A 25,533-nucleotide genomic window follows, 5' to 3' on the forward strand; every position below is an offset into this window, starting at 1 on the left:
CACTCAGAAAGAGTATATCAGGCTTATATGAGCGGGTAAGGTCCCGTAATATCAAAATTGCACGCTTGTGCCCGATTTCGCGGCAATTTCAGCTTGTTAAACTCATAATTCCTGGCAGCCCTGAGTGCCAGGGACTGCAGATAAAAAAGTCAGATTGTTGTTTTCATTGGAGTCATCCATGTCAGCTTGAACAGAATCTTTATGATGTTCTGGGTTGGTATTAGGTTCCTGTCTTCTACGTTTCTTATCGGCTCCAACGATAACCTCATTAGCGTGTGGGTGCAAGTCATTGGTAGGATCCGCAGGTTCACGCATGTTATTTTGATATTTATGGTTATCATTTGTGGTATTGTTGTCATCCTGAAGCCATCTTTCTCCTCTGAAACTGGGGATTAGGCGAAAATCAGCCCGCAGTTCTGGGCCCCAAAGACGAATACCATCGTCGTCTTCTTGTTCGAAGAGTCTTGGACAAAACTTGTCATTGTGCCCTAGAATACCACACAAATAACAAAACTAGCCAATTTTTTCATACTTAAAATCATCAGTCTTCCATTCTCCACCTTATTTTTATTTACTGATAATTTATTTTAAAAATATTAAAATTTAATTCATAAATAATAATAATAATAAATAAATAAATTACATATGAAATTGAAAGAATCCTTAAAATCTTATCAACAAAGAAAATTTTCTAAAATCACTTTCGCATTAAATAATTAGTTGTATTTTATATATAAGAGTTAATTATTTTGTAACTAATTATAATTATAGAATAGTACATGTGTATTCATTTAAATGAATATTTATAACAATGCATTGTTCTCAACTCTCAAAATTTCTTTAACATAAAATACTTCCAAAATAAATATTTATAATTATGTGTAAAAAAAACTCAAAATTATTGTCCGTATTTCTCCAAGAAGTTAATGTCATATTTTTTTCTTTTCATCTTACATCACCCGCTACCAAATATATTTACAATAGTAAAAAAAACAAAAAAAAAAACTCGTGCACGTGTATCAATATTATAATTCCTATCTCTTTTTCAATTTTTTGTCACTCTGAAATCGTGAATCTTCATCAAAATGTTTCTTTATTTTCATTCTTTGATTCTATCTCAAACTCAATCGCTCAATTAAGTTTTTTTTAATAATGGAAAAATAGATCTTTTGGTTACTTTTCTTGATTTGTGTTTGTTTCTAGTTTTAAGTATTGAATAAAATGCTTAGTTTTACATTAATTGTAATGACACAACAAGTTTTTACACTTTACAACTTAACATCTAGACAGTGAAAAATATAAATCTAATTGTATAGGATTACCATGTAAATAATTCCTAAATATACATGCAATAATGTATATATATATACATATATATATATATATAGGAAATAATCAATTGAAAATGTAAGGGTTCCTCAGTAAAACTACAATACAATCTTGTATAAATGCACACATTGCAACTAGAGGTCTCTATCTTGCTCACATCAAATGTAGGATTGGTGATGCCGGGCATGAGAAGAGAGATTTACCTCGAGTTGAAATCTCATTGGACATGATTTGAATGACATCAAAAGTGAAGAGAAAATATCATCTATGACTGGATTGATGTTGGGGGCTAATGAAGTGGTGTCAAGCGAGAATTAAGCAAAGGCTCTCTACTTGATTGGGGTCGGGCGTGGATTTTGCCACTCTTGGCACAAGAGTGGAAGGCTCTTTGTTTTAACCACATCGGACGTAGGTAGTTTGATGTCGAGAGTGAGAGATATGAAATCCCATGCCTCAATGATGTCGGACGTCTAAGAGATGGCACAAAGCATGAGTTGCTTGATTAAAACGTGATGTTACGTTAATTGAATGATTGATGGATTATAAATGTTGTATGAAGATAGCTTATTATGCATTGGTTTGAGATAATGTATAATGATGTTTATGTTGTTAAGTTGTATGTTGATAGATGATGATGTTGTATAGTTGTATGATGCTATAGTTGATCAAGATGGTAAGTTGTCAAGCATGTGGTATAGATGTATTTCTTTATTAATATACATAAAAACTATAAGAGAGTAAAAGATGTTTTAGAAATTAAAATATTCCATTAAGCATATATAAGTTATGGTATTCTAAGAGCCTAGTTAAGAACCTTTCAATAAGTAAGTTAGTTTCTAAATGGATAGTTATTTTAAATTTGTCTCCTCTAGGTTTTATGTGGGCAAGGTCGAGACTAACGTGTATAAAGTGATCAACCAAGTAAGATATAAGGTCAAGGGTTCAGTTCTTAACTAAGTATTGGAAGGGCATAATATTTAGGGGATAGTCAATGGATTAATCCCATAAAGGCTTAGTGTTGAACACTAATGTCGTGGTAGACTTATCCCCAAGCTCACCCCCCCTATTTTCCTTATAGTTGGAATTGCAATACTCATACTTTGTATGAGTGCAGGGCATGATTGATAAGATTGGCTTGTCCAAAATTTGGAGGGTCATGTTGAAGAAAACCAATTTTCTACAATTTTGGTTGTGTATAGATGTTCGACCAATGAGTAAAGCTTATTTTTGTATACAATTATGTATTTGATGTAGTTATCTATGTATATATGTATAAGGTATGTATATAACTCTATGAATGATTTATGATTTTAGTATTTTGTTTTCTATCATATGCATGTATAAACAATATGATTGTTTATATAACTGTTGCATGAGAATCTTAGACTAATTATTTGCCATTTAATCTTTCTATTGAATAGTGATTAAACTATACTGAGTGTAGTAATTTATCGGGACATTACAATTATAATAAAGTTGACTTAATGGTAATATTTTTCTTCCAACTTTCTTAAGTTATTATTAACTGTGGAAAATTAATAATTAAGAACAATTTTAAAATACAAGTAAGAAAATTCTCAATAATAGACCTTATTCATGTAAGAAAATTATTTCCTGTTGTGTTTTATTTATAAGCTTATATTGATTGCTTTCCAATCTTTATTTTAAAAAAATATGAATTTAATTTAATTTTTTAATATTTTAAACTTCAATAATTTAATTATTTTTTCTAAATATTGTAGTATCATTCTATCTCAATAATTTAATTAGATCTATATTTCATTTGAGTGATGTTATTATTATTAAATGATTGTTTTTATGTTATTAAAAGATGATATAACGAAAATACACTCTCAATCAAGCCCCGTCCTAGGGCTTGAAAATCTGGGCATCTGTTTAAGGCCCATTACAGGAAGGGGCTCTCAGATAAAACACCTCTAATTTTCAAAAAAAAAAAACTCTTTTTATATTAACTTTTCATTCTTTTTTAGTTAAATCTTTAATTAATCACCACAAATTTCAAGTTTGTAACAAATATCATAAAACATTAATTTATTTTTTTATTTATAAAAGACATGGAAAGTAGGAAAAAAGAAAAGATAATAGTGAAGCCTTCTTTGATTGCACAAAGCTTCTTTCCTAATTTTGATTCATAGTAAGCAACAATTATAGAAAATAAATATTTTGTCCATAATAAAGGATAGCATAGAATTCTATTGAAGAAAAAATGTAATACATTTTGTTGAAGGTGTGTTAAATCTTGTTCATAGTATGTAAAACTATGTATTATTTTTTTATATTAAAATTACATGATTATTTTTTATATAATATTTAAATTTTGAAATATTTATAAATAAAGAGCATTGTAAAAAGGTTAGATATTATATCATACAACTTATTAAAATACACCGTACATCATATAGGTAGCAAAATCTAGATAATTATATAATTATATTAAAGATAAATTAACTAATTGGTTTTATAATCATTATTATTCAATATTAAATAAGTTAATCATAATACATTAATTAATGTAAAATTAATTAGCATAGTTTTATGAAATGAACATCAGATAGTATTTTCATTCAAGTTAAAATTCATTAGCTAGACTTGTTTCTTCTGGTACTCTTATTTGGACCAATATCTCTTTATTCATCTTGTTGAACATTCCATACCACTCAATCAGTGAAATTTTTTTTTATCGTTAAAAAAAATCAAAATTTTAATTTCAAATTTATGAGATATTATTCAGGTATAAAATAATATTATTTATCTTTAAAATATTATAATTATTTTAGGATTTTTTAAAATTAAAATATTAGTTCAATAAATAGAACTTTTTTGCGTGGTTGATATTTTTTTTGTTAGGTCATATTGTTTCCTATTTTTGTTAGGTTATATTATTTCTTTTTCTCTTTCCAACATCTATATACCTCAAAATCTGAAAACATCAATTCTACATCTTCAAAGCTACAAAATCGACAGTTTAGATTGCATTAATTTATATGTTCATTCCGAAGAATCAAACACTACTATATATATATATATATATATATATATATATATATATATATATATATATATATATATATATATATATATATATATATTGTTGTATTTAATATAATTAATAATATCATATTATCTTGTAGTCAAAATCTACTAATATTGTAACTTGATTTATTAATTAACCACTAATTAATTTTAATTATTAATTAATCAATTATTAATAAGTTGTTTATTGTAACGACCCGGCTGGTCACTACACGCGGCACAGCACACTAGAAACACCGCACAGAAAAGAACAAGTGTATACATATAGGGTCTAGAATATATACATATACATGCTCCAATCTGAACAGAGTTAAAGTGTACAAAAATACAATCAAGTGCTACTACCCCAAGTAGCTCAACCACAAAACAATCACAAAAGAGATCAGCTCTGCCGGTCCGCTGAAGACTCACCACTAGTCACCCACCTATCCCTGCTTTGCTCCCATACATAGTATGATCATCGCAGTCCAAACCACATGGAAACAACAAAGGGTAGGCTGGTGAACAGAAACAACATATATATATAAATATGTGAATAGTAAACAGCTACAGCTATCAGCACATCAATCAACACATCAATCAACACATCAATCAGCTTAACAAAAACGACTTAAAATACCACAACATTCAGCAATAACAGCACCGACATAGCGGCTATAACAGCATAAACAGCAATAAAACATATAATGCATCGTCACGCATATCAGCTCAGAGATCTCCTACAACAGCTCCTATCAGCACGGAGCACAACACTGCATAGCAGCAATAACAACACCACTCAAGTGGCTATAACAGCACCGCATAGCGGCAATAACAACACCGACTTAGCGGCTATAACAGCACCACAATAGTGGCTAATAACAGCACACAACTCATCATTATACAGCACAGCCAAACAACTCACAGCCCAACTAACACAGCTCACCTCACAGCACAGCAATATCAACATACAGCAATAGCGGCTTACAACTCAGCTAAACAACTTACAGCACAGTAATATCAGCATACAGCAATAGCGGCTTACAGCTCAGCTAAACAACTTACAGCACAGCAATATACATCTATTACAGCTTAACATCGTATTTCAGAATTATCATCTAGTCAGCACAACATATTCATCAATTATAGCTCAACTCAGCATAAAACAACATTTATCAGCAATTTCAGCATTATCATCTAGTCAGCACAGCATATTCATCAATTTCAGCTTAACACAGCCTAAAATAGCATCTATCAAAATCATCACTCAGCTCAACAACATTCAACACAGTTCAGCTTTTCATCATACGGCATTAACAGCATTAATCAGCATAAACAACATTATCAACAGCATGATCTACAACTTTACAATATACAACATACATCATATTCAACACATAATACGACTCATCCATCTTGTTTACAACTCATTTATCTTGTCAAATTACCACCCAGACAACACCAATCAACCTAAACACCTAAAATAAGTTCCAACTCAACCAAATCACTAATTGTGAAATGGCAACCTTCACCTAAAATAGCGTATCAGGAGCTATGCTACTCCTACCATGCTCATCCTTATCTCATATGAAAGATAAGAAGATTTACTACAACTCTCAAGAAGACACCAAGTCCAAATTCCTTCATCTACCTTGTTAAAAATTCTAAAAACCGCAACAGCTATAAGCAATGCTGGCAGCTTGACCCCTCTTCACTATAACAGCCATATCTGGAGTTCTATAACTCCTTTTTGGGTGATTCCAACGCCATTGGAAAGCTAAGATCCAAGGCTAAAACTTTGATGAAGACTTTAAGACCAAATTCGGTCATCAAGACCCACCGCTGCAGCGCCCAATCCAGCGTTTTAGCTGCAACTCTCTGCCAGTTCAGTTTTCCTTCCACAGCCATGGCTGCAGATCCACGGCCATAGCTGCAAGTTTCTGCCACTTCAATTTTTCTCCACAGCTATGGCTGCAAAACCACAGTCATGGCTGCAAGTCTCTGCCATCACGTTTTTCCTTCCCACGGCTATGGCTGCGAATCCACGGCTATAGCTGTGGGTTCCTGCAAGTACATTTTTCTTCCACGGCTATAGCTGTGGGTTTCTGAACTTCCAAAAATCTCCATGGATTTCACCTTCGTTTTCACTCAAAACCTCCATGAACTTGCAATCCAAGGAGACCCAAACCATGCTACAACTTAAATGCAATACTACCAACCACATGCAACCCAAAAACCTCAAGAATCACAACATGCATGCATCCAAAACTCAAGAAGAAAAATCATCAATGTCCAACCTTCCATCAATAAACCAAAAACCCCAACTTTACCCACATGCAACCAACACAACCAGAAAATCCCCAAATTTTATCCAACCCCGAAAACACATTTTCCTTCAAGACAGCCCATGAATCAGCCAACATCAAACATCGCATGAGTTTCTAAACTCATTTCCAACCAATCCAAGCGAAAACTAGCTTCCCTTACTCGGTGCGAAGAATCCGAGCTTCCGGGAAGGAAAAACGAAAGAGAAAATGGAGAAGGAGAAAAGAAAGCTCCACTCCTCAGCAAGCTCCACGAGATGTGCACCACCTAAGCTCACAGCTTCAGCTTGGGGAAAAAGAGAACAAGATCATACCAAAGACAAGGAGAGAATAAGGCAAAAATGAGAGTGAGTGAGAAAAGAGAGTTGAGAGGAAGAAGGGGGGGACAGCCACGGGTCTCACATTTATAATAGATAAATAATTAATTCTTTGCATATACAAAATAAAAATTGGGGGGGGGGGGGGAACACCACGCTGAGAAGTTTCAAATGGGTTTGAAAAAAACAAAAAAAAAATGACAGAGAAGTCAAAGTAGGGTTAGGCTTTTTTTAGAATAAAATATAGCGGTATTGGGAAAATACTGTGGGACTAACTTTTGGGAAAATATTAATTTTTAGTCTTATTTAGATAAATAAATAAAATTTCCATGTAACTAACGCAAAATTTAATAGAAAAAAAGAAAAAAAAAGAAAAAAAAATAGTTTTGATTGAAAAGAGAAAACGAAAGGATTCAATTTAAAATTATGAATTGGAGAAGGTAACGTTAGATTACACCCAAAAAAAAAAAAGATTACAAATCATAATCATTAATTTTACTTAAAAATCAAGGTTTGGATAATGACAAAACACGCGTAAGAAGGAATCGATTCAGTGCAGTCACATCTTAACGCGTTAACGTATCATAACCGTCGTGAAAATCAGACGGTCAAGATCTTGAGCGTGTATTTTAACATGATTGCTTAGTAACAGATCAACGATTCTAAATCGCTGAAAACGTGTCCCACATAGATTCTGTGTCGATAAGAGTATTTTTTTGCCTCCTTGGGATTTGAGTGGTGTGTGTCAAAATCAAAATCGCTGTCGCTTTCGGAAAAAACAATGGAAGCAGTGTTAAGGTTGCAATGGCATCATCATCAACCCCACCATGGGAGCACACAACTCATACCTTATTTTCCTTCCAAACCCACCATTTTTTTTCTCCTAAAAAACTGTCTTTTCACAAGAGGGTCTCGAGTCATTGCTTCTGCCTCCTCTTCTCCTTCTCTTCCATTAAGGTGCTTCTCTAACTTTTTTTTTATTTTAATGATGCTCATTTTGTTACTTCAGAATCAATTGTTGTTGTTGTTGTTGTGTGTGTCAATGATATTGTAATTATAAATGGTGTGACAGTGCCTAGAAAAATACCATTGTCTAGGCTATGTCATCGATTCTCGTTTTGTTTTGTTGCTGAACAATACATTTCTACATGAATTTTAGATTTTTTTTCTTCTTTCAAATGATATCTCTTATAGGCAAGTAGTTATGGATCTACTAGTATTACACTTTTGATTCCTTTATTTTTTTTTTTAATTTCATGATTCTTTTTTGCAAATCTGATTTCTTTTTATTTCAATTTTGTAATTTTGACTCATTTTACTAATTCTTAATTTAATAGGAAAATTCACATGACACTTTATTGTATTATCACATTTTTTTATTGGATATTAAGTGAATACAGAGACTAAAATTAGATGATCAAAAGATTAAATTTATGAACAAAATAGACGAACAAAATTTGTGAAATTAATATATATATATACAGGGAGAGAAATTGTCATTCTATATTTGAATATAGTAAAATGTAACGAGTCTGAATGTACTTATTTGAAGTTGAAATATGATTATCCAATAATTCATATACATGGTCATTTCTAATCTACTATATGTGTTTTGAGAGGAAATACACATAATTAATAATGTATTTAAACGGTGGATTATGTGGGATTGTTTATGCACAAATAAAAATGGATCTAGATGAAAGTTTTTAGTCCTCCTCCCATAGAAACTCATCAATTTAATATTAAACTAATATTTTAAGCAGTACAATATTAAATATTAATTATATAATTAATAATAAATAATGAAGAGGATCAAATAACTCTTATTTAAGTTACTATATTTAATAACTTATTATGTATATTGAATTTCAATAAATGTATAAAATTAAAATTTTTTAATATATAAATCAAGTTTATAAATTTTGTAAAAAATTAAAAATCATATGAATATTTATTATATAGATTCGAATCAACTTATAAAATATTTTTATAATTATCTATCAATTTCAATTAACAAAACAAAATATCAAATAAATTATAAAATTTTTTAAAATTTGTAGACTTAGTATATAAACTATTTTTTTTTTAATTTAATGGTTAGATCGTTGAATTCAACATATATAATAAATTATTAAGTGGAGCAACTTAAATAAAAGTTACTTTTGGAGTCATTTAATCCCTATTCATAAATAATATATACAAATAAATATCTTATTTAAATATATAAATTATTTAAAATGTATATAAATAAATATTTTAAATATATAAATTATATTTTAAACTTATGATAAATAATTTATATTATAACACAAGATTTTTTATTTATCCATAATTTATTTTAAAATATTAAAATTGAATTCATAAATAATTATAATAAAAAAATCAAATTGGATAAGTTAAAAAAAAAAAAAACTTTACTTTAGGATCTCAATAATATTTTTATGGCTAAATTGTATTGTTAGTCTCCCTATTTTTATTAATTTGTAATTTTGATCCCTCTATTTTAAAATATAAAGATTTAGTTTTCTTATTTTTAAAAATATAAAATTTTGATTATATTGTCAATTTGATGTTCATAATTAAATTTTGATGTTGTTGGGCTAATTTGTCATTACTTAAGTGATGTAATATTTAGTAATATAAAATATAAGGATACAAATTTAAAAATAATATGCAAAAGATTTTCATTTGCATATTTTTTCATTGATTAATGTTTATTTTATTAATAAAAAAATTATTTGCACATTTTTTTGTTAATTTTTTATTTTTAAATGTTATGTTGCTAAATGTCAATTTGACGGAAAGATTAAAATTTCATATTTTTAAAATTAGAGGGATCAAATATCTTTGTTTTAAAATAGATAAATCAAAATTATAAGATGATTAAAAAAAATAGAGGGACCAAAAATATAATTTAGTCTATTTTTATTTGTTAATATACTTTAATTTAAGAATTCAAAATATTAATAAGTATCGTGTAATAGTAGGAGTAATTAAATAGTTTTCTCTTCATAGTAAGCTCCATTAGTTAAAATTAAATTCTCTTCATGAAAGCATTAGCTAAATAAACAACTTTTATTAATTTTAAAATTTTCATTTTAATATGTCCTTTAGGCCTGTGTTTACATTGGGCCGGCCTCGATTCCGTTCTATTTTATCCCATGTCAAGGAATCCAAATGTTGTAACATGGTTTTGTTTTATTCCTTACAATTTCATCAATCCAAGAGGTTTCATTGAAGCCTTTTCCCAATTGGGGAAATTAGGTTTTTGTTTTTTTTCTTTTCCAGAGAGTGGAAGCAATTGATGGACTTTTAGTTAATCCTCCTACAAACATTATTATAAATCCTCCCAATTTGGGAGATATTGGAGGTTGAATTCTAAATTCATTGTTGAAGTAGAATATTGAAGTTGGGTAAATTAAATTTGTAAAAAAAAAAAAGGTTTCCACAGTTAATATTTCTTTTTATTGAACCCTCCATTTTCTTCCCTATTAAATTTTCCAAACAGAGAAGGGATCATTAACCCTTAATTGCTTTCCTTCTCTTCCCATCCCCATGTTTCCCTTTGATTTTTTTCCTGCCCTTTTCTCTCCCAACTTCCAAATGAGGTTGTTGAGGTAAATTTGAAATATGAGAAAGTTGTTTTAAAATGGAATGTCATTGCCATCTCTACATAGGTGTATTCAATTTGAACTTTTGCATCAAGAGATGATATGAGAGGTTTCGCAAAATTTTATGTCTAGATAAAATTTGATATGCATTTTTATGAACTAGGTATAAAAAGTTGATGTACTTTATGTATTGAGTCACCTTCAGTTCACTCAATTTATGATTGATTAATGAAAATACAGCCATCAATCTTGTGCTTTCAGGAACATATATGCATACATAAGGTCTCTTCTTTCTTATGGATGTATGTATGTCTGCTTGTGTATGTGTACACATAATCACGCATACACTTCACGGGTACCGATATAAAATAGTTTCTTCAAACTTTGTAGCTTGAGTAATATCCTTATATTTTTCAATCTTGTGATAAGAAACAAATGTTTTAGAACATTGAAATACCATTGAAGCATAGGATAATTGGGATCAAACATACTAGGATTAAACAAAGAAATGCTATAATATAATCAAAGAGTTGCAATTTTCAACATTCTCAGGTGAGAGCATGGAAAATGTGTTGCAGTCAATAGTAATGATTCTCTAATTTAGTATTATGACTCTGATTTGATACAAGTTAAAAGTGTTTTTAAGAGATTCTCTACCGAAAATAAAGGAATATTTTTCAGAAGTGAAACTCTCAAAAGTGTTTCTAAACTTGTATCCAAACAGACTCCTTAGCAAATAAGTGTTTGTATCAATAATAGTAATTTAAGTCCTGAATTCTAACGGTTAAGCCTTAGAAATGGCTAGTATAGTACTTTGCTATCATGTGTATCACTATGAACAGTTCTTTTGTACAGACATGCAGGTAAAAAGAGGGTGGATCGAAGTGAGACCTTGACTTTAGAAAGCACCAGGCACTCTTTGATTAGGCAGGAGGATAGCATAATATTCAGTCTTTTGGAAAGAGCTCAGTATGCTTATGATGAAGATGCATATGACAAGAGTGCTTTCTTCATGAATGGTTTTAGTGGGTCTTTGGTTGAGTACATGGTCTTGCAAACTGAAAAGCTTCATGCACAGGTTATTACAATTCTAAGACAATAAAAATATGGAATAGAAAAAGGTAATGAAATGAATTAACTGTTTCTGCTTGGCTTCCCTTTGGAATTAGGTGGGAAGATACAAGAGCCCAGATGAGCATGCTTTCTTCCCTGAATACTTGCCTCAGCCAATGCTTCCACCTTTGCAGTACCCCCAGGTTTTTGAATTCTATCTTCTTTCATGTTACATAACATTAAAATTACTTGGTAACTAACAACCAGGTTTCCTTCTTCTAGCCTTGTGAGAATATTTATTCTTTCCCTTGTTTTTGTGAGATAAATAGATGAAGATTGATTATTGATTGTGCCTTTACTTACCCTTTTTAATGAGAAAGAGAGGTTGATTACTACCAATTGGCATATAATATAGCAGTAGAGTAATATGGATATGACATCTAATGTGAAGTAACCTCATTTCTTATTTCGACCAAACCAGCTGCTGCATAAAATGGGGGCACCACCTCTTCTATTTAAAATATTCAATTCTTATAATATGCTTCAATAGGAAGGCCACGTTACTTAGTTTTTTGTGCTGCCAAGAACACTAGATTGTTTTGCTGACCTTTAGGAGTGGCAAAATGCCGTTTAGGCATGCCAATTTTTTATTATTTTAAATTGTATATTTATTTTGAATACTTTTTCAATATTTTTAAAGAATTTTCATAAATGAATGTATCTAAATAATAAAATAAGACGAAATAAATATCAAATTACAATACATTTAATTAGATTTGTTACACAACAAATCTCAAGTTTGCTACACAATAAAATAAATGTATAATAATAATAATAATAATAATAATTCTTTCAATAAGTTTGTTGTAAAAAAATCTCAAATTACATATAATAAAATAAAAATACTTAACATATTTGTTGTATAACAAATTTCAAATTAATCATATAATAAATCTTATTTAAATTATTTAAACTTAATATTAAAAATAAAATAATAAAAAATTAGACAGGTTGATGGACGTACTCACCTCAACCCATCATTTGGTTTGATAGGTTGACAAGTTAGGTAAACTAGTAAGTTAATGCATTAGATGTCCAATCTAACCTGTTAAATTTTGACAAATAGAAATTAATTTTGTCATTTCTGACTATCTCTTATATTACATGTGAGTCATCTATGCTCAAAACTCAAGAAAACATTATATGCATTTGTGTCTCTAAGAAAATGTAGATGATATATGTTTATGATTATATTTTTCATCTAGTCATAAAGTAATAAAATTGTAAAATAGGGAGAAGAAAAACGGAAGTAGAATTTAACTTGATTTGACCAACAATGAATTTTATAGGACAACTTTCATGGGTCCAATCTAGAAAGTTCACTAAGTTGCTAAAGATTCACTAAACTTCACATGAGCTTTTCTTTTGGATCAAATCAAATGTCAAGCCAAACCCAAAGAGGACATCCAAGCCACTTTATAAAACATTATTTCTTCCATTTGATTGTCAATGCCTCTCCATGATCCATATATTTTAGTTATTCTCTGATACTAATACTAACTCCTTCTTACTTGAGTTAACTGAGTTGATCATCTGTCAATAAAAAAATCTTACTGTTCTGATTTGGTTTATCTGTTGTATTACTGATTGGATTTTGATTAGTCTGCCTTTCATTTTCCCTTGTACTTGTACCTAGGTTCTGCATCACTGTGCTGATTCCATCAATATAAACAAAAAGATTTGGAGCATGTATTTTAAGGATCTCCTCCCAAGATTGGTAAAAGTAGGGAATAGTGGTAACCTTGGATCTGTTGCTGTTTGTGACACTCTTTGCTTGCAGGTATTAATTAAGGTTCCTGTGTTATGGGAGATATTTTATCATTTTCAACAACACCATAAGAAGTTGAGGTTTGATCTGTTACTATAAAATTCACTAAATTATGAGGCTCTAGATGGTATAGATACAAAATGATGAGCTTATTACATTATTTATTCTAAAACTTGAACCACCATAATGGAGTAAGAGACTTCTTGACTATTTACATTTGATATTACAATCATGCAACAGTTGTTTAGTTGTACAACTACATAATTTTGTTATAATGCTTCAACACCATGATAGGCTCTCTCAAAAAGAATCCACTATGGCAAATTTGTTGCTGAGGCAAAGTTTCAAGAAGCCCCTCATCAATATGAAGCTCCCATTAAACTGAAAGTAAAGCTCTGCATACCTTATTCTTCTTATGATTCTTGATATGGCCATGATAATTTTTCTGACACTACATTTAATCTTGGCCTTGCAGGACAGGAAACGGTTGTTGGAGTTGGTGACAATTGAAACAGTGGAGGAATTAGTGAAGAAGAGAGTAGAAATAAAGGAAAGAACATATGGCCAGGTGGTGGATATCAATGAAACAGAAGATGTAGCTAATCCTGTATATAGAATCAAGCCAACTTTGATTGCAAATCTTTATGGAGATTGGGTTATGCCTCTCACAAAAGAGGTGCAGGTAGAATACTTGTTGAGAAGGCTTGAGTAAACAAACAGAATCATTGTAGTGTTTTTACTTAACAATAAGGGGTGGTTTAGGACACTTGGATTACATTGAAAAGCTTAAAGCTTAACACTCATCGACACTGGTGCTTTGCTGGTTAGAGATGGGTAATTATTTATTAAGATAATCAAATGCTTACCAAGCAAGAAAAGGAATAATATGCTAAAACTTTCCTATAATTTTTGTGCATTAAATTAAGAGTTAATCATCTATACACTGTTGGTGTAAAGTTTTTTTACACTGGTAATCAATCAGAGCCGTTAATAGTATCTTTTCATCTGTTCATTTAATTAAATTAAAATAAAAAAAGAACTATTAATAGTTCTAATTGACTCCCAATGTAAAAAAATTTACACTATCAATGTATAGGTGATTAACTCTAAATTAATGTAACTTTTTTTTCTTCTAAAATCAGGTTAACATTATGATCTATTTGACCAATAATTTGATAAAATGCTAATGGGTTAATCATCATTTCTTCGTGAAGTAAATGATCTAATCAATATTCTGAATTCTAAATCTAGTGTCTCTTTTGCTATATTTTTTTTATTCATAATAGTCCATGTATATAAATGAGTGTGCTTAAAAACATCACCTAATGAATGCTTATCTAAGAGTTTAGGTTCAACCAGGACTTATTGTCTACAGCCCCCAATTATGCATTTGATAATATTAACCCAAGCACACTTAGCTAAATTGCAGAGTTTAGTATATGTAAACTAAGGTGCTAAATTGTAGAGTTTAATATCTAGGTGTAAGGTAAAATGATCAATAAAAAAAATTATCATTACTATTACTTTTTTAATTATTTATCATATAAATCAATAAACTTATTATATATTATGATTTGTAATTAAATAATGATTAAAAAACTATTTATATCATGAATACTTCAAGAGTTTAATTGTAATACACTGTCAATATAAAAAATTAAATATATATTAATTAATTAGAAAGTATGATTTATATGACTTTTATAATAGTTATTATAAATATTAATATACTTATTATTTATAATGAATTGTGATTAAATAATGATATAAAATTATTTTATATTATCTACTAAATGTTGAGTGTTCTATGGAGAAGTTGGTCAAGTGGTTCATGGTAGACCAATAATTTTGATTGGTCACCACAAGTTGCTACCAATCATCACAATTTTAAAAAATTAAATAAATAAAAAATAGCTGAACGCTCCTACAATTTATTAGCATTCCCTCTAAATATATTCACATTTCACAAGTTGGGTGGTCTAGTATAGATGTGTCGTGCCCGAAAATGAAGGTTAGTATTTATTTTGTTTTGGTAGAAGAACAATATAGAATAATGGTCTAACTCATCTCATGAAAAAAGAAAAAACAAAGTAGGATGCTTTAAATGAAAGCCAATTAAGTCATAAAAAAACAGTTGTAGAAAACTATCATGTTTGGATTAGATGAATGGTCTATCACCATTTTCTTCTCAATAATTGGAACCTTTGATCCTAATGAAAATGCAATCGTTTTTGAATTATGATAGTGCTATGGTCGGTGTTATTAGCCTTTTGAGCTGGAAAATACAAATTTCTGACCCCACCATGTGTATTGCTACATATTTAAAAAAAATATATATATAAATTATCACATATATATTAGCTTTAACTTTACCTTACTTTTTTAGAATCAAGATATTAACATAACATTCTCAATGGTCCCCCATGTAAACTTGGGTGAAAAGCGATGTTGGAAAACAAGATCTGATGCGCCAAAATTTTAAGGGAAAAGTGTTGCATGATAAAAGTTACAAGACCAATTTATTCTAATTTATCCAATAATTAATTGTGCATTAAAATAATTCATTTTTCCTCATGAGATGTTACATAAAAAATAACTAATTTTAAATTTTCGCTCAGAGAAAGAGTTGAACTCAAATCTCTTATTTATTTATTTATATATATATATATATATATATATATATATATATTAATATTTTAGTTTGTATAATGTATAAATGTTTATTATATACTACTAAAATTTATAATAAATTATATACAAGTAAATATTATATTTGAATATATAATCATATTTAAAATTTGTATGAACAAATATTTTTAAACATATAAAATATATATTAAGTTTATAATAAATAATTTATATTATAACATAACATTATTTTTATTTATTAATAATTTATTTAAAAATATTAAAATTTAATTCATAAATAATTATGATAAATAAAAATTAAATTAGAAAAAAAAGTTTTAAAAAATTCTTTATCTTTATCCAATTTTTTTTTAAAAGTTATAAATTCATAAATTTTATTAGTGGTATAAAGTTGTTGGTTGAATTTGGTGATAACCATTTATCTTTACTCATACAAACAAACAACTACAACAATAAATACAATTCAATGATAGAATATGTTAAATAAAAAGTAAGGTCCTTTGTTTGAAAGAATGGTTATTAAAATACAAACAAGATTTCACATCATAAAAATAATAGGAGAAAAGAATTTATAAACTACATATATATTGTATTGGCAAGAGATCTTTGGATAGTGATTAAAAATAAAATTATAAAAATATAACTCTAAATAAATAATATTTTAACATTGCAGAGACGATATGTGAATAATTGATGAATAAAAAAATATTATATTCCTATTAAAAAAAACATATAAATCTCCCATTAACAAATACTAAAAACAAAAACACATAACCTTAATAATAATATCATAAAAATTTATGCATATTATTTCAATTCCTTATCATTAAATGATAATATATATATATATATATATATATATATATATATATATATATATATAATATCTATATATGTAATATTACATATAGGCATTTCGTGTCTCTCTTTCTTTATTTATTTTTAAAAAAAGTTATTTTTTTATAAACTTTTTTCCTATTTCATACTTGAAAAATTGATGATAGTTAAAATACAACGTATGGGTATAAATACCTTTCAATAAATTATAAATAACATGCGTAAAAAGGCATTAAAATTTTGTACAAATATTTTATCATAATTATTTATAAACTTTATCGTAATTTAAAAAAAAAACAAAAAGTTATTTATTAGTATCTTTTAATTAATACAAATATCACTATTTAACATGATTTTTTATTTATAAATTAAAAGAAAAAATTTGTACTTGAAAAAGAAAGGTGGGAGCGAAACGCCGCTTTGAGCAGTGTGTTCATCAGCGTACTTTGTCCATTACCCTTTGCCAGCTCAGCTTGACATCTGATGCAAAGGTCAAGCCTTTATCATGACTTCACTTACCCACCTTCACACAAACACTCCTTTTCCCTTTTCCTTCCACTGGGTTGTGTTTTCTGTTTTGTGTTGTGTGTTCCATCCAACTCCAACTAGTCACAGATTCTTGTCTCTTTGGCTGCATTGCACCCAAAAGGTGAAGGGAAGGGAAAGGAAGAGAGGCACAAACAGTTAAACACCCCAAAAATGGAGAGGGCTCTCACTAAAGTTAGCAGCTTGAAGGTGGGGTTGGGAAGCTCATGGATCACCAAGAAGGCCAAGGAGGAGTTCTCTAACATATCTGAAGATATTTCTGTGAGTATATGCTTTTTGTGTTTAGTTTTGCATTGTATTTTTTATCCATTTTTAATGTGGCTTGGTTGTAGGCATTGTTACCTTTTGGGGTTTGAGAGATCTGAAATGGAAGCTTTGCATATTGGTGTTTGTTCATTTTAGGGTGATGGATTCAAAAGATGTGAAGGGCAACAGGGTGCTTGATTCTGGATTAAAAATTGTACCTTTGGTTGTGTGTGAATAATACTAAAATGGGATGTGCTTTTCCTTTGGACTTCATCTTGAGAATTTTTGTGGGGTTTGAGTTTGTGTGATTTATTTTGAACCTGTTTCATGTGTGGTTTGATTGGAGAAGAGGGAGGGGGAAATGTGTGAAAGGGTATATTGGTTGCCCATGGGGAATGAAAGAGAATGAATGGTTGCTAGTTGCCTCTTTCTTAAAGCGTTTTTTAAATTTTTCATCACGGTTATATCCCAGTTTCTGATAGTGAATTGACATGGTTTGCTTCTGCTTAATCGGAGGAACATATAGGTTTAGATATTGTAGATCATATGGAACATTCTGGAGCCTGTTGGATAATGTTGCTGGCTTGGTTGTTTTTTAGTATTTTGTTTGTTCCGGTGAGTCCATTCATTTGGCTTAGCACAGAAGTTTTAAAACTGGTACTTAATTATCTACTATTTAAATCGGTACTTAAACATAAATTAAGTAATTCTGCACGTATTATTTGTGTGACGTGTGAGGGTAATCCTTGAATTTTGCATCAATCAAGAAAATGGATAAGATAAACTTGAACTATATTGGAGAGACTTATGTAGTTTGAATGATAAGTTGGGAATTAGCTTCAGATCAGTAAGATTCTTCAAATTGCTTGTGTTAATGCATAAAGCTGGATAAAATTTTATGTGCAAGTATTAAAAACTAAAAAAAAAACGCTATTCCATGGGCAATCCTGTTTGGTGTTTAGACTTTTAGATGTACTGTGAAGTTTGACGCCATTGTTGCTGAAGAAAAAACTGGTGATCTTTTGCAGGCTTTCTCAAATACTGTTGAAGAAAAGGCGAAATGGGTTTTCAACAAACTAAAAGGTATGAATGTGTTTTGACCCATTTCTCATATAATGCTCATGTATGCTTACAAAGATTTACCTCACCCAATTAGCTAAGTCAATGAGTCAATTTAAATGTATGCCAGGTGTGATGGCATACCAGATGCTTTTGCTCAACATTTTTAAATCTCATGATTCCCAACATATACATCCCCTTTCATTGTTTTAATAAACAGTTACATATCACCATGATAAACAGATAAAGTAGGAGAATATACATCATATACGTTGAATCAATCAGTTTGCAAAATAGCAATCTAGACATTGTGTTCATCACTTCTTGCAAATGCTAACTTGCCATAATAAGTTTTCCATGTGGCGCCTTCTCCACATTTGGCCCCTTTACTGGCACTTTCTCTTGTATCCTGTAATCGTAATACAGGTTAAAAAAATTCTTACCCTTGAGTTGAAATATCCTTTTTTATGCACTTTTGAGCTTCCCTCTTCTGTCTTCTCCAATCCAGCTGTTTTCTTCATGTTTTGTTTCATGGATTGTATAATATTCATTACATCATACATGTTAGTTTTGAGCCTATTCTACAATATACTATTAAGTTAAATAAATGTGGCAAGTTGTCAGCACTGTCTATACATGAAAATAACAAGTCAAGACAATTATTATTTCAAAAGCTAAGATTCCACCACCAACTTTGGTATTCATACAGTTTATGACATTTTATTATTTTATTATTGGATAGTCACTACCCTTGGCATAGATTCTATCTGTTATGGCATCAATCTCATATCTCTTTAGGTATGCTGACCAACTTATAAATCACTGCATAACTATTGATCACTGTCTTTCTTTCCTTTCCCTCCTTTCCTTCAGGCAAGCCGCTGAAAAGCCTACCGGATCTCCTCCGTGAGTACAATTTACCACCGGGGCTATTCCCTCAGAACATAATCTGTTATGAGTTTGATGAAACCAAGGGTAAGCTGATTGTGTACTTGCCATCTGCATGTGAGGTCAGCTTCAAGGACTCTTCTGTGCTGAGGTATGCAACCCGAGTCAAAGGGGTTCTCACAAGGGGAAAGCTTTCAGCAATAGATGGAATGAAAACGAAGGTCCTTGTGTGGGTTAAGGTGACAACTGTGGCAGTTGAAGGTTACAAATCTGATAAGTTGTGGTTTACTGCTGGTGTGAAGAAGTCAAGGCCAAAGGATGCATATGATACACCTCGTGATGCTGCCAGAGTATCAGAATTCTGAGTTTACAAATGTTGGTTATTATTATTATGCCATTACTATTATGATTGCTATGGAATAGATAGTCTACATTGTTGGAAATTTTTACACACAGTAGGTGTACAAGTTAGGATCCTCTTCTCTACATTATCCATAAATATTTTGGATGTATTGATGTTCTGATCATTCATTGTCTCATTGAGTTTAAGTTAATTTGGCAAGCACGAATGGAACTATAATGATGCCATTCTAGTTGATACCATGTATTTTTTTGGCTCCTTATTTAATACATATTAAGAATTTAGAATTCTGAGGTCCTGTTTGATGAACAGAGGTTTAAGAAGTGTTAGTTCTACTTTGTCGACGTACGTGCTGAAATTAGCAAAATGCAAGTAGCAATACTAGGTTTTTTTGTAGCTGCTGCATCAGTCACATTAAGAGTGGACTTTATACGTAAGATTTCATAAAGTAAGGTATCAGTGAGTTAATTTTTTAAAGTATTCTTATTTTTATCACTAAACATTTCAAATACTATTTTCATGTCACGACATTAGTCTTATGAAGACTTTGTTATTAAATCGGCTTATTTAATATACTAAATCAGTAAATTTATCTTTTTGCATTTAGTCTTCCCTGGAAATAGAGAATAAAATCTTTAAAAGAATGAATGTGGAAACTTTGATATGTTTGGGAAAGTTGAGTATTTTCAACAATGGCCAACGATAAACTGCTTGAAGCATGTAATACATGGAAATAACCTGATTTCAAGATTGATATGGAGAAATACCTGTATTTGAAAACAAAGCAAAATCACTTCCGTTTTATGATAACAAATTCAGTTTGATTTTACCCTCATCCTACGGGTAAAAGTTTACAATGTGATTAGAAGTTAGGTTCCAACAATGCGGGAACCAGATTTCCCTATATCCATTTTTTGATTTTGAATTACATCAGATATATAGCTATTCTCAGAAACTACGTAAGATTCCTGATTCCCAATAAATTTCATACAGCTCAATTATTCCGGGATATATGTGGATTTTTTTAACCACACTAAATACATAGGGAAAAAATTTTATTGGCTCAAAAATTGCAAGAATTGCTGCTACAACAAATTAATCTAGCTTCGGCCTCTCTTACTATTTACTAAGAAACTGTGTTTGTAGCTCGAAGAAGCTCGTATAAGGATAGAACATTTTCAATAGTCAATAGACCAATAATGCACCATTCCAAGAAATCTGATTTCCTGTTCTGGAGAACTTCTTGGAGAAAATGAATATTGTGCTGCAAACAACCAAATCGATGTAATCAGCCTTAATTGGACAAATATCATTTCAAGATAAACTCAACTACCAAGTTAAATATATAGGAAAAATTGGTATGAACCTAGCTGAAGAATTGTGCATAATATAAAGCACACACACATTATTGAGTTTCGATGAGCCAAGTTTCAAACAAAATCTTCAAAGGCCTTTTTAGATGAAATGACTAATATTTAAAAGAGGGGCAAATGGGTATATATAATGGGCCAAATACCTCTACGAATTTCAATTTGAAATCCAGGTTCCCAAAACGTTGTGCAACTTCATACTCCTCCCGAAGATACTCATATATTTGAGCATACTTTGCATCCCTCCAAGCAATTTCTGATCTGATTATACCACAAGAAAAAAGACATTTACAAAATTTTCTCACTATTTTCTATAATCAAAAGAATCTACTAAACAAATATCTGATATCTTTAGGGATACTACTATAATCTTAAACTTTCAATGTGTTCTTACATTACCAGATGCATACTTTTCTTATGCCTAAAACGGGGACGAGAAATTGAAAATACCTCTCAAAGAGACCAACTTTAAGAATCACATCAGCCAAATTTGAGTTAGCCTTCCCAACTAGCTGAAGTAGCTTCTTCTTATCCATAGTGAAGGTTCCAGTTTTCTCCATTCCACGATTTATGCCGGCAAACTCTTCGACTAAACCATCAACCTAATAAATAAGAGAAAGTAAATGGTAAATAGTTCAGTGCCTTCTTTTATTTATTTATTATTTTAAAAAAGGCTTCATTTTAAGGGTTGTCTTTTTTCTGCATGGTGACAAATATAAGATGAAATTTGGGAGATATTAACCTGTGAGACAAAATAATCCAGAGCTATGCTTTGTCCCAGTACACTTCCAATTATACGGATACCATCGGTATCCAATGATTTCAGAACTATGTAGTCAGGACCTCCTTGCATGTCCTCAACTAACAGTGGCTTCTCCTTTATCGCGTAATCTAACCACACAGAACATGTTAAATATACGTAACAGGATTTAGAATAACTATATGATTAATTAGTTTCTTTGAAGAAATTTACCATCTTTCCTCATCTCTCGAAGTACACCAGACGCATGCCGTTTAACTAATTCCAGGTAAATTTCCACTTCATGATCCTCAATATTAAACAAAACAGCTGACCCGTACTGATATACAACCATGTAACGACAGTTGCTTGCTTTCACATGAAATCCAGGTCCCTGAATCATATGCCTTACAGTTGTTCAGACTTTGTTAATCAATCATGTTGTATTGTACAATTAATTTAATATGTTTAAACAGATTTTCTCATTTTGAACACTTGAATCTGCTTTTAACCAGGGAGCATTATTTTCCTTTTTGATATAGTGCAATAATTTAGTTATCATCAATGATGAAATATTGCTATTTATGATGTATGTCAAGCTGCTCTCGGCACCTACCCTTCCACTCCAAAACCAAAAAGAGAAATTAGCTATACCGGTTTATTAAAATATGGAGCCTGAATTTCTTCTTATCTTATCCTTAACCTTCAAATGCACACATAAGTTAGGCAATAGCAGTTTATTAAAAATCCACCCTCGCGGCTTATAATCACAATCCACTGTCAGGACATGTAAACATTGCCCCAAGAGGAACATCAACAAGGTATTAAGTGTTGTGTTGTAGCTTAAAGAAAACCAGATATTGGCTCAGTAGAGATATTTAAGAACTATTTAGTGGCATCCTGTAGAAAGACAAAAGGTTCTTGAGAAAAATAATAATGATAAAACTTACATTAGAGCTCAAATTGAAGTCACAGAAGCGCAAAGCAACATAGTTTAATGATGAGCGGGAAGATGGAGGAACGATGTTTCTGTGGTTATCAGCCTGAATGCCCTTCAAATTTATGCTGCCAAAATTATGAATCTGAGACAGCCAAATCATAGAGAACAAGAACAAGACAACAAAAAGACATGTGAGAGGAAAGGGGTTCCATTCAATTCAAACCCAGAAAACAAGGAAATGCATCACAATAAGAAAAGGAAGAAAAAAAAAAAAAAACCTCAAAACATATAAATCGCATACAAGCATTAAAGCTGCCACTTTAATAAACTAAAAAAGAGAGAGAAAAAAAACTCCAAATTCCCAATCTAATATCATAAATGCAACAAAATTACAATCCCCACACAACACACAGACTTCTAAATCCAATACTTATCTGTAAAATATAACTAATAAGTAACAATTAAAAAACACGGCACAAAGAGAAACTCAAAAAACAATAAAGACAAAATTTATATGCAGGTCTTTTAAGTTTTTGGATATTGTTATCCAATCAGAATTTGAATTTTATGTTAGGAACAAGGATAGAATTCCCTATCAGGTCTTGCTTCGAGATAGACCAAATCTCCCTACTACTATGGCTATCTAACTTTTGGGAATAATTTCTCTGCCTCTTCATTCATTTCCAATTTGAATAAATACAATCAATTGCAAAGGAAACCCTACTGGATTGAGCTCGTAGGCCCAATTACAATATTCCATTTTAATACTAAAATTTGTGAAAACAAAGACCTGCATTTTACTTGAGTAATCTACGTTGATCTTTAATGAAAAACTTTTACCACGCAGATTATCAAGCTTAAACTTCAATTCTAATAATGAATAAATAAAACAACACAAAAAAACACATTTTTTTTGTCATAGGTATCCTAACCCTCCAGGTTACACTAATCTCGCTTATAATACTGTGACTGTCTTGCCCAAAGGAATTTAGCACAAGGCTGGAATCAAACATTATGCCAATAGGATGCCAAACAACTATTCCAATCCATCAGGATACAAAAGGCACATATAGAACTCCAACTAGTTCTGTCCTAACTTTGTAAACAATAACAATAAAACTCTAAATTCCAAATCTAAGAATAAAGCTACAAGTGCAAATTTTAACCCCACGCCACACAACTTGCTATTCTCTTCTTAAATGGAACAGTAACGAAAGTCATAAGTAAAAGCAGAGAAACGAGATTCAGAGAACGACCCATTTACGCAATTGACGAGAAAACAAGAGGGGCGAGAAAAATTAAGGAACTTGAATAACATAGGATATTGGGGAGGAACCTGGTAGAGAGGAAGTAGGCTTTGACGGGAATTTTGACGGTGGGGTCCAGGTCCGGGGCTCCGAAGCCGGGAGGATCCGGGTCGGGTATTTGGGAAGTTGCGGCGGCAAGAGAGAGGGAACGGTTGAGGGAAGGGAAGTGGGGTTTGGAAGAAGAGGAAGTGTTTACGCGGTTACAGAAAAGAGAGAGGGTTCTCCATCTTCCACCCATTCCCTGAGAGGAAGAGTGTCTTCTTCTGGTGATTTTCTGTAACCTGTTTGTGTTGTGTTCTGTTTTGCTTTTCTCTCTCCTCTTTCCCCCTTTTTTCTTCTAATTTGCTTCATAAGTTAACATATGGGGCGGCAGTGAAAGTTATTAAATTATGACAAAATTAACAATTAAGACAATTAGTAATAGATGATTATTGATATAATAAAATAATTATAAAAATATTATTAATATATTTTAATTAAATTAATAATTGAAAGGAGCAAATCACATAACAATAAATATAAAGGTCATTTGTCTTAAGATTTCAAACATTAAACAATATATTACATATGACAAAATATTCACACACATATATATATATATATATATATATATATATATATATATATATATATATATATATATATATATATATATATTTCAACTCAACAAAAGATTCTCTTATGAGAGATTGTATCTTACTAAATATACATACATATACATGGATATAAAACTCAAAAGAACATCCTAATGTAACTATACATGATCAAAGAGTCATTCCTAAGTTAAAGCCGCCTATAAGTTGGTTGGTCTCTCCCAACCACCAACTACAACTCTAGAAACATATTATTGATTGCTCTTATATCAAATTCAATAATTTAATTAAACACAAACTAGCTAATGTATGTTCAATATAAAAGAAATCTTACATAATTGTAAGTAAGATGCATCAATGTTATTAATCATCATATTGTTAACAACAAGAAAACAACTACAATTGAATATCGTGTGAATACCATCCAAATCAGTCTTAACATAATATCATCTATAACTATGCACTCCATAATGCTTAATACATCACATCAACAACAATTGTTA

The 25,533-nt window shown here is 30.5% G+C and overlaps 3 protein-coding genes across 4 annotated transcripts; 2 read left to right on the plus strand and 1 right to left on the minus strand.

Annotated features, from left to right (window-relative positions):
* Positions 1-7,730: 7,730 nt before the first annotated feature.
* Positions 7,731-14,401, plus strand: CM3 (chorismate mutase 3). Of its 2 annotated transcripts, none has more exons than XM_020363848.3 (6): positions 7,731-7,960; positions 11,470-11,692; positions 11,784-11,870; positions 13,364-13,507; positions 13,790-13,882; positions 13,971-14,401. In XM_020363848.3, exons 1-6 carry the CDS (start codon positions 7,785-7,787, stop codon positions 14,205-14,207), a joined length of 960 nt encoding a protein of 319 aa, XP_020219437.1. In that variant the 5' UTR covers positions 7,731-7,784; the 3' UTR covers positions 14,208-14,401. The 2 variants fall into 2 exon arrangements, with proteins under 2 accessions (XP_020219437.1, XP_082922914.1); XM_083066788.1 differs by lacking the exon at positions 7,731-7,960 and adding an exon at positions 10,439-10,620.
* Positions 14,402-17,491: 3,090 nt separating this feature from the next.
* LOC109802152 (DUF538 family protein (Protein of unknown function, DUF538)) lies at positions 17,492-20,371 on the plus strand. Its single transcript, XM_020363385.3, has 3 exons — positions 17,492-17,788; positions 18,802-18,856; positions 19,706-20,371. Exons 1-3 carry the CDS (start codon positions 17,681-17,683, stop codon positions 20,083-20,085), a joined length of 543 nt encoding a protein of 180 aa, XP_020218974.1. The 5' UTR covers positions 17,492-17,680; the 3' UTR covers positions 20,086-20,371.
* A 482-nt stretch (positions 20,372-20,853) lies between these two features.
* On the minus strand, positions 20,854-24,786 carry RRG (sporulation protein (DUF155)). The gene is made up of 7 exons (XM_020363044.3): positions 24,467-24,786; positions 23,141-23,255; positions 22,425-22,584; positions 22,194-22,342; positions 21,902-22,053; positions 21,598-21,712; positions 20,854-21,345 (listed from the first exon to the last, which is right to left on the minus strand). Exons 1-7 carry the CDS (start codon positions 24,673-24,675, stop codon positions 21,208-21,210), a joined length of 1,038 nt encoding a protein of 345 aa, XP_020218633.1. The 5' UTR covers positions 24,676-24,786; the 3' UTR covers positions 20,854-21,207.
* Positions 24,787-25,533: the final 747 nt, after the last annotated feature.

Source organism: Cajanus cajan, chromosome 11 (assembly GCF_000230855.2).
Source record: "Cajanus cajan strain Asha chromosome 11, NIPB_CcT2T_4, whole genome shotgun sequence".
Classification (NCBI taxonomy): Eukaryota; Viridiplantae; Streptophyta; class Magnoliopsida; order Fabales; family Fabaceae; genus Cajanus; species Cajanus cajan.

What these genes read in the sequence shown, in the direction of transcription:
- CM3 (XM_020363848.3), top strand. Translation starts at nt 7,785, where the DNA reads ATGGAAGCAGTGTTAAGGTTGCAATGGCATCATCATCAACCCCACCAT. An exon ending in CTGAAAAGCTTCATGCACAG is followed by an intron (nt 11,693 to 11,783) that starts GTTATTACAATT and finishes CTTTGGAATTAG; the next exon opens with GTGGGAAGATACAAGAGCCC. An exon ending in AAGCTCCCATTAAACTGAAA is followed by an intron (nt 13,883 to 13,970) that starts GTAAAGCTCTGC and finishes TTGGCCTTGCAG; the next exon opens with GACAGGAAACGGTTGTTGGA.
- LOC109802152 (XM_020363385.3), top strand. Translation starts at nt 17,681, where the DNA reads ATGGAGAGGGCTCTCACTAAAGTTAGCAGCTTGAAGGTGGGGTTGGGA. An exon ending in ACATATCTGAAGATATTTCT is followed by an intron (nt 17,789 to 18,801) that starts GTGAGTATATGC and finishes GATCTTTTGCAG; the next exon opens with GCTTTCTCAAATACTGTTGA. An exon ending in GGTTTTCAACAAACTAAAAG is followed by an intron (nt 18,857 to 19,705) that starts GTATGAATGTGT and finishes CCTTTCCTTCAG; the next exon opens with GCAAGCCGCTGAAAAGCCTA.
- RRG (XM_020363044.3), bottom strand. Translation starts at nt 24,675, where the DNA reads ATGGGTGGAAGATGGAGAACCCTCTCTCTTTTCTGTAACCGCGTAAAC. An exon ending in TCGAGAGATGAGGAAAGATG is followed by an intron (nt 22,343 to 22,424) that starts GTAAATTTCTTC and finishes CTGTGTGGTTAG; the next exon opens with ATTACGCGATAAAGGAGAAG. An exon ending in TGGATTATTTTGTCTCACAG is followed by an intron (nt 22,054 to 22,193) that starts GTTAATATCTCC and finishes CTTATTTATTAG; the next exon opens with GTTGATGGTTTAGTCGAAGA.